At 43.2% G+C, this 8,135-nt stretch overlaps 1 protein-coding gene across 1 annotated transcript in view; it reads right to left on the bottom strand.

Annotated features, from left to right (window-relative positions):
- Nucleotides 1–251: 251 nt before the first annotated feature.
- The window catches only part of LOC121854554 (cysteine-rich protein 1-like), a 19,195-nt gene continuing 11,311 nt past the window's right edge, over nt 252–8,135 (bottom strand). The window contains exons 2-3 of the mRNA XM_042349233.1: nt 937–1,089; nt 252–414 (exon numbers count right to left, since the gene is read on the bottom strand). Of these exons, the coding sequence (XP_042205167.1) occupies nt 371–414; nt 937–1,089 (197 nt within the window). The 3' untranslated portion in view covers nt 252–370. The remainder of the gene's footprint in view (nt 415–936; nt 1,090–8,135) is intronic.

Here is an 8,135-nt window from a genome sequence, read left to right as displayed (position 1 = left end):
TGGGTGGGTCAGTGTGAATTGGTGTGGGTGGGTCAGTGTGGGTGGTGTGGATGGGTCATTATGGGTGAGTGGATGGGTCATTATGGGTGGTGTGGATGTGGTCAGTATACTGGGTGGTGTGGATGTCTCAGTATGGGTGATGTGGATGGGTTAGTATGGGTAGTGTGGGTGGGTCAGTATGGGTAGTGTGGATGGGTCAGTATGGGTAGTGTGGATGGGTCAGTATGGGTAGTGTGGATGTCTCAGTATGGGTAGTGTGGATGGGTTAGTATGGGTAGTGTGGATGGGTCAGTATGGGTAGTGTGGATGGGTCAGTATGGGCGGTGTGGGCGGCGCTGGACATCTGGGAGTTACATGAAGAAGAGTCGATCTATTTCTTATAGGTGAAGCTCTCAGTGCCTCCACGACCATAACCTGAGGGAGGAGATGACGAAGGTGTTAGATATGTCTCTCTCTCTCTCTCTCTCTCTCTCTCTCTCTCTCTCTCTGTCTATCAACCAATCTGTCTATCTATCATAAAAGCCTTATATTTCTTTCAATTCTCACCAACAAAAATAAACTTTAAAGCATAATTAATATATAAAGTCATTATCCAGCACAAAATGGTCAAATTAAGCCTCTGTTGACATTGTTTTGAGCATTTAAGTTGGAATAAATGTTTGTCTCAGTTACCCATATGATAGGGTTGATGTACACGTTTTCTATGATTATTTTAAGAGGGTGACTGATGTAATTTGTGCTTCCTCTGTGTATGTGTATGTGTGTGTGTGTGTGTGTGTTTATTCTTAGTTTAAGATGTGTTTTTAGTGAAATTCTCTTTCTCTCTGTTTATCTATGTCTTTTTTTTCTCTATCTATTTCTCTCTCTCTTCAGTCTCTCTCTCTCTCCACCTGTTTATCTTTCTCTCTCTACCTTGTCTCTCTCTCTCACACCTACCTCCAGGGCCGAAGAGAGCTCCGTAACATGGGGTAGTACAGTAAGGTTTGCTCTGATGCTCCGAGTGACTTCCAGGGGTCAGGGTCTTGTTGCACTTCTCACACTTGAGGCAGAAAGAATGCCAGTCCTTACCCAGCGAGGTCTTCCTTTCCGCTGTGGAGGGAGAGAGGGAGGGTTAAGGGGCCTGTGTGGTAGAGGTAGGGTTAAGGGGCCTGTGTGGTAGAGGGAGGGTTAAGGGGCCTGTGTGGTAGAGGGAGGGTTAAGGGCCTGTGTGGAGGGAGGGTTAAGGGCCTGTGTGGTAGAGGGAGGGTTAAGGGGCCTGTGTGCTGGGAGGGTTAAGGGGGGGAGGTTAAGGGGACTGTGTGGTAGAGGGAGGGTTAAGGGGGTGCTGGAGGGAGGTTAAGGGCCTGCATGGTGGAGGGAGATAGGGGGACTGTGTGCTGGAGGGATGGAGGGGGAGTGTGTTGGTGTTGGAGGGAGGGAGGGAGGGGGAGTGGTTTGGTGTTGGAGGGAAAGTAATGGTGGGGGAGGTAGGGAAGGATAGTGGTTGTGTGCTGGAGGGAGGGAGTTGTTGCTGGAGGGAAGATTTAAAGGTAGGAGAGGGAGGGAGGGTAATGTGAGAGGGAGGAGGAAAGAAAGTGGTGTGGTAGTGGAGAGAAGATAAGGATGGGAGAAGAGGGGAGGGGGAGTTGAATTTGTTTACCAAATGGAGGGAGGGAGGGAAGGATGGTGTTACAGTTCCCGGTCACCTGTGGAATCACTAATTGTACATAAACTGGAAGCAACATTCACAAATATTTATGGGTTAAGTTTTCAAACCCAAATGGTCTTTTCTCCATTTATTAAGAACATAAACTCTTGCACAATAACTAGGATATCACCGTAATTAACGTTGTGAGCGTGAGTAATGGACGAAGCGTATAAGTAATTAGCTTCGTGACGACACGTCCAGTGGCTGCGAGAGACGGGAGCGGACCGCCTGCGAGCCGGCTACTTTATTCATGACTCTCAAGTCTAGAGACGAGAGTTTGATGGAAATAAACTGTCCCATGTCCAATGGATGACTACTCACGGCTCATAGGAAAATTACCGTGGGTGATGTAATTATATAAGCCTAATGCATATAACCCACATTTATATAAGTACTACTGTCTGTTAGACAGGGGCTAATACATTGCTCGGTCACCGCCCTCAGAGCTCCACGAGGAGTTAACTAACCTTGCAGAAAAACCCTAAAGATATACCTACCCATGTTACATGCAAGTGTGTGGAGGCACTAAACTGAGGAAGCTGCAACCGTGGGTTCAGCAGCTACTGTAGACCTAGTCTGAAGTGCCTTACAGGACAATATATTATATACATTGGTAAATTTAGATGATACTGACTTACGAGTATAATAGCAAAACAAAAATATCACTGCCAATACTAACACAATAGTGGGAACAGTTAAACTGGGTATAGCAAATCCCCGTAAAAAATAGAATGGCAGGTTATCATCTAAAGAAGAGAAATGAGACTCCTTCAGATAAGAAATAAACTTCAATTTATCTGAAATTATATTGAGTTCACAGAAATTCATACTAGGAGCCAGAAACAAAGGATTAAAATATGAAGTTAGATTTAAATTTAATGCAAATTGGTGATGGGAAGGCAAGGATTTCACAACAGTCCAGAGCCTTATAATACCCTTGAACAACTAGTGCTTACCACCATCCTGGCATCGTAAAATGACACTGGTTTCCTCAAGGGAAAAAATATTGCACATTATGTAGATGTGCATGAAACACAGTTTTCTTGGAAATAGGTGTTTAATTACATTGTTTCAGCGCTGTGCAAACGTTCATTTGTATGATCGCCAGTTCACATATTCCTTCTGCAACAGGAATAAACATGAATGCATAGGCTGGACATACATACAAATGTAGATATGACGATTTACACTGTGACAACACCCTAAGATCATCCACCACAAACAATGAATAGTCTTCATCTATTAGTTCAGGTTCAGTTGGTTTATCCAGAGTAAACATTGTGTCATTAGAATACAATGAGAAAGGTTCTAAAGGCCTGCATTAATATTCCACCTCCTGATCTGTGTAAATAGGGGTGAAGTGGTACCTCATCTTGGCTATCTGTAAGGCGTCAAGAAGTGTATTTATAGACACAAGTTGTGCATCCATGCGTCCTAACACTGCATTAACTACACTTGCAATTAGCTTGTCCTTGTTAGCAGATAAAGCTTGAGCAGAATTTTCCGCAGTATGCAGATACTCAGAAACAAGAATTAGCCATTCCAGTGTATATTTACCAAAGCAATCAAATCACGCACAACCCTAGATAAATGGTTAGATTCAGAAGTGATAGTGTTAATGTTTGACCCCAAAGAATGGATAGCATGAAAAGTGTGAGTTATAGTACGATTCTGTTTATGCACTGTTACAGTAGTCATGCGGTCTCCTAAGTAGCTATATCCTCTGTAGTTGCAGTGCCTAATACAGTAGAGTGCTTTAATGAGACAACAAAGTTACATAAGCCTCGCTTTTGTCGTGTTTGAGAACGTGCCTTCTTAGCAGTATCATCTTGAGATGATGGACTAGTGTCCGGCTGTGACGATGTTCTTGTGAAGGGTCCTGAGACGAGGTAGCTGAAGATTTATAGTTATGTTAGGACGTTGACTTAGTGTCAACTACATGACCAAGGAATTGTATTCTGGATTTTAAAAAATCACATTTCGAAAGTTTAACTTTAAGTTCTGCTGTAGAAAGTTTCTGAAAAACTTCATGGAGTTTGGCAATATGACTGTCAACATCTTAACTGACTATGATGAAATCATCGAAGTAGGCACATACTGTGGTGTCTATTAACCAAACAAAGTGTTGATCATCCTTTGAAAAGTCAGTGGCGCATTTCGAAGTCCGAAATGCATACATAAAAATTAAAAATATCCCAAAGGAGTACTAAAAGCAGTAATCTCACAAGATTTCTTGTCAAGAGAAAATTGCCAATATCCGCTAAGAAGATCAAGGTTGCTAAAAACTGCATTATCCTTACCTAAAGATTGTAAAATATATCTCAGGACAGGCATCGGGTACCTATCCGGGATAGTATTTTCGTTGACACGCCGAAAATCAATGACTGGGCGCCAACCGCCATCCTTCTTAGGGACCAAGAACAGTGGGCTATTGAAAGGGGACTTTGAATGTGTGATAACTTCTTGTTTCAGCATATGTTAAACCATGTCTTGCACTACTATACAGCACACTGGCTATGAGGTAGTCTGTAAGTTGGTATGTAAATCGGGTTTGTGTCCGGTCTTAAAGATATGTGATGCGAAGTTGAACTTGTGTGACCTACAGTAGCTATTATCCTGGTAAGGCTATAATGTTTCTGTAGTCGGCAAGCAACTCTAGGAGCCTAGTCTTGCCTTGAGGGTGATCAGTCACCTTAACATGTGGACACTAGCGTAGCTAGGGGGGGGCGGTCCGCCCCGGGCGGCACTTTTGGGGGGCGGCACTTTTGGGTCTGCTCATCACCCATATCTGCAGCTACTGGAGACGTTAATCCATCCCTTTGTATCGGCGGCAAGTTAATCCTTGTCGTGTCTGACCTAACACCTGACCCACATCATCACGGCCACGTCATGAGCTACACCCTTGCTATGAGGCCCCCCGCCACACACACAACCTGTAACCTGTTGAGGATTAAGGAAACAACTTCAAACAAGTATGCCAGTGAGCTCATGTGGTGTGGGTCAGGTGTTAGGTCAGACACGACGAGGATTAACTTATAAAGTTTAAGTATGTTTGGTGTGTATTTAAAGCATACTATATTTGAGTATGTGAAAGTACAGTAATATTATAATGGTACACAAACTATTATATATATATATATATATATATATATATATATATATATATATATATATATATATATATATATATATATATATATATATATATAAAGTGAGTCACTGTGCAATATGTATTTTTTGTGGGGGCACAGGGGGGGCGGCAAACTCAAGGGCCGCCCCGGGGGCATACACGCTAGCTCCGCCACTGCATGTGGCGCTATTTGATCTATCCTCTCCTGTCTGGTTTGTGTAGGTATATGTGTAACACTACCAATTGGGTATTGTGTAGGCTGTAAAACAACACTAGTATGGTAAACCAGATAAACACACAAGTAACATCTCTCTTTCAGTATTCTGGGAGAACCTGTTCTGTTGACAATGAGGACATCTGTTAAACCACCAGGACGAATCGTACTCAATTTAGATTCACATGATAGACCTTTAACTCTGCAAGTTTCCGTAAGACATACTACCTCAGTCCCAGTGCAAATGTCAGGTAAGCGAACAGTGGCCCTGATTATTTCCTCATTCTGAAACTGGAGATTACCTGTTAAGACTGCAGGTACTACCATACAGCTTTTGCTGCTAAAATCACGCCGGGTAAATGAGTGTTGGGTCTGGGACTCGTTGGGACTTGGAATCCATGTTCCTCGTAGTAGGAGCATTGGACAAAACATTCACCCTGGCGGTGAGCAATGGGACAGAATTGTGCATGGCATGATAGGTAACACCACTAACAATGATAGTATGTTGACTTGGCTGGACATCGATCATGTTGTGTTTAAGAGTTGGTAGACCAATTAATCCATCAGCTGGTAAGTTAAAGTCCTTCACTATATAAAACTTTGCAAGAAATGGTTTACCACATCTAGAAAAACGTAGTGGTTATATCACCACTCCCTTAAATGTCCAGCTGGGCACCGGAAACTCCTGAGAGATCAGTGTCAGTAGGCCAAGCTTGAAATTCTCGGTGAGGGGCTTGTCGCTGTAGTTCTTGATAGGACGCTAATGAGAGTACATTTGCACACGCACCATATCTATATCTAGGGCAGGTGAGGCTGCACCCACCCTCACCTGAACAGACAACACTTCCGCTTTGTTCAGCACCGCTATTAACGAAGCAGCAACAGAAGTGTGCGCTGGGACGGCTGTACCTATCCCGTGTCTTTTTGGGAAAGACGCTGATCTTTCCTCTACTTCTTATAATAGCGACGATGCGATTTGTGCTGCTGTGGTACCTGTGGCATGTGATAGCCTATGTCCCTACATCGTTGGAGAACTTGACAGTCTTCGGAATTATGGGAGGCAGATTCGTGATACACACACCACATACCACCTGTCGGTGGTGTAGCAGACTTGGTCTGAGCAGCTGCTGAATAAGACTTGGGTGGGTCTTGTCGCAGTCGTGGATTTGTGGTAGGGGTTGTGTGGTGTCTGGGTTTGATACCACCTTGCTGGAGCTGATAACAAAAGTCAGTTGTATGACCTTTCTTGTTGCAGTGTTTACATACTAGAAGTTGTTTAATTTTTGTGCCAGTATCCTTGGAAACTCTTTGATGATCCCGGGCCACGGGTGTGACCGTATGAGGTTCCATAGGTGTGAGCATAAGAAAGAATTTCATCAGTGTGGGCATAGGCAGTAGTCTTGGCGTCATTATACACAGAATCTCGTATCAACAATATAAAAGTCACAAATTCAAATAAATTTGCAAAATTATATAATGACATTTTGCCATCAGCATCCAGCCAGGCCGAACCACGAAAATAAGCTTCGATATCTTGACGGACATCACCTGCTATGGAGACACTTCCATAGTATCCTTGTGAGGAAGACGATCAGCCCATCTAAAAACCCAACTCAGGTCACCGTGCAATACTGCCGAATCAAAAATACTAATTAAAGTCTTTCGAAACACACAATATGAAGGATGAGCAAGGCCATAGGCATGCAAGCATCTGCTAGCCAAACTACCTTCCTTTATGCGCAGGCGGACAAAAGCCTTGCCGCTCTCATCTTCCGTGATTGCAGTTTTATCCATTATTTCCTCACATAACCGGAAAAACTTAGTTACGTGATAATCATCCTCTGCCGTGAACTGGGGAATGTGGTCATTTAGTAATACCAGTACGATCTTAGAATTATTAGATGACCTGCCTGTATAAAATGTAGCCATGGTTAGTGGGTTGTTAGACAACTTAGATGTCACTGGAGGATTAGTGGATGTGGGAGGTAAAGAAAGATTCTCTGACACACTGGGTTTTGGTGTGGGATGAGAAGGAACTGGCCCGTAACGAAGTGTGGTGTAGTAGGTGTGACCTGACCTAAGTTGGGTATGGTGTAAATCACCAAATTATTGATCAATAAGTTGTTCACTACTCTGAGTGGAAGTGTATAGGTTTAAATACGTTTGTGTTCCTTGTAAATCTACAGGAAGTTCAGTGTCAATGAATTAAATTATAAATAAATGGGCAAGTAAAAATACTGAAATTATAATACGTCAGTAATATATAAGATAAGGCACTTATAAATTAAAAACTATCCTATCACGACGCCTGACATGTGATGGTACGCTGTAGAATATGTTACTGTGTGCATAAATCTACTGTATGTCTGTGAAATACCTATTATGAAGACTTGATGGAAGTTGTGTAAGGTGCAGCTGGTGAGAAGGTCACGGTAACGGTCACTCCTTGTTTATATAAGCGAACATCCAAGATGTAGACTTGCTATGACGTTGGACTGATGTTTCCAATATGGCGTCGATGAGGTGTCCAAGATGGTGCAAGGGCTGGCAGATACGATGACCTAAGCTATGTCGAAGACTGGTGTCTAAAGGAACCAGGGCACACCGGGTGACACGCTGGGTCACAGGGAACATCCACCGGCAGTCTTGATCAAGAGCACTGAACCAGACGTCGACCGATCAAAACAACCTTGAGCTGAAGATTGGGGTAGGCTGACCCTGGGGGAGGCCTGGGGCTGGGGTGTTTCCTCTCGCCAGGAGTGAAGGCTTCCTGAGTTTTTGTGCTTAATGGTCTAAAACAGTTATGAGCACATCTTGAAAACAGAGGCCAGGACGTAGTGTTGCCACGTATGAAGTGATCAATTGTATTAAATCACTTATAATAATATAGCTAAATATTTGTACATGATACTGGACGATCAAACAAGTGTTCCAATCATATATCCGAGGGCGACAACGGAGAATGTCAAACTTTAGACAAATATCGTCAGTTTCTGTATAAAGTGCTGCTTTGTTCGTAGACCTGTTGCCACCTTTAGTGTTACAGTTCCCGGTCACCTGTGGGATCACTAATTGTAGATAAACTGGAAACAACATTCACAAAT

This window comes from Homarus americanus, unplaced genomic scaffold, assembly GCF_018991925.1.
Source record: "Homarus americanus isolate GMGI-L3 unplaced genomic scaffold, GMGI_Hamer_2.0 scaffold14586, whole genome shotgun sequence".
Lineage (NCBI taxonomy): Eukaryota > Metazoa > Arthropoda > Malacostraca > Decapoda > Nephropidae > Homarus > Homarus americanus.
Note: the sequence above shows the minus strand (reverse complement) of the source record. Positions and strands in the feature narration are given on the sequence as shown.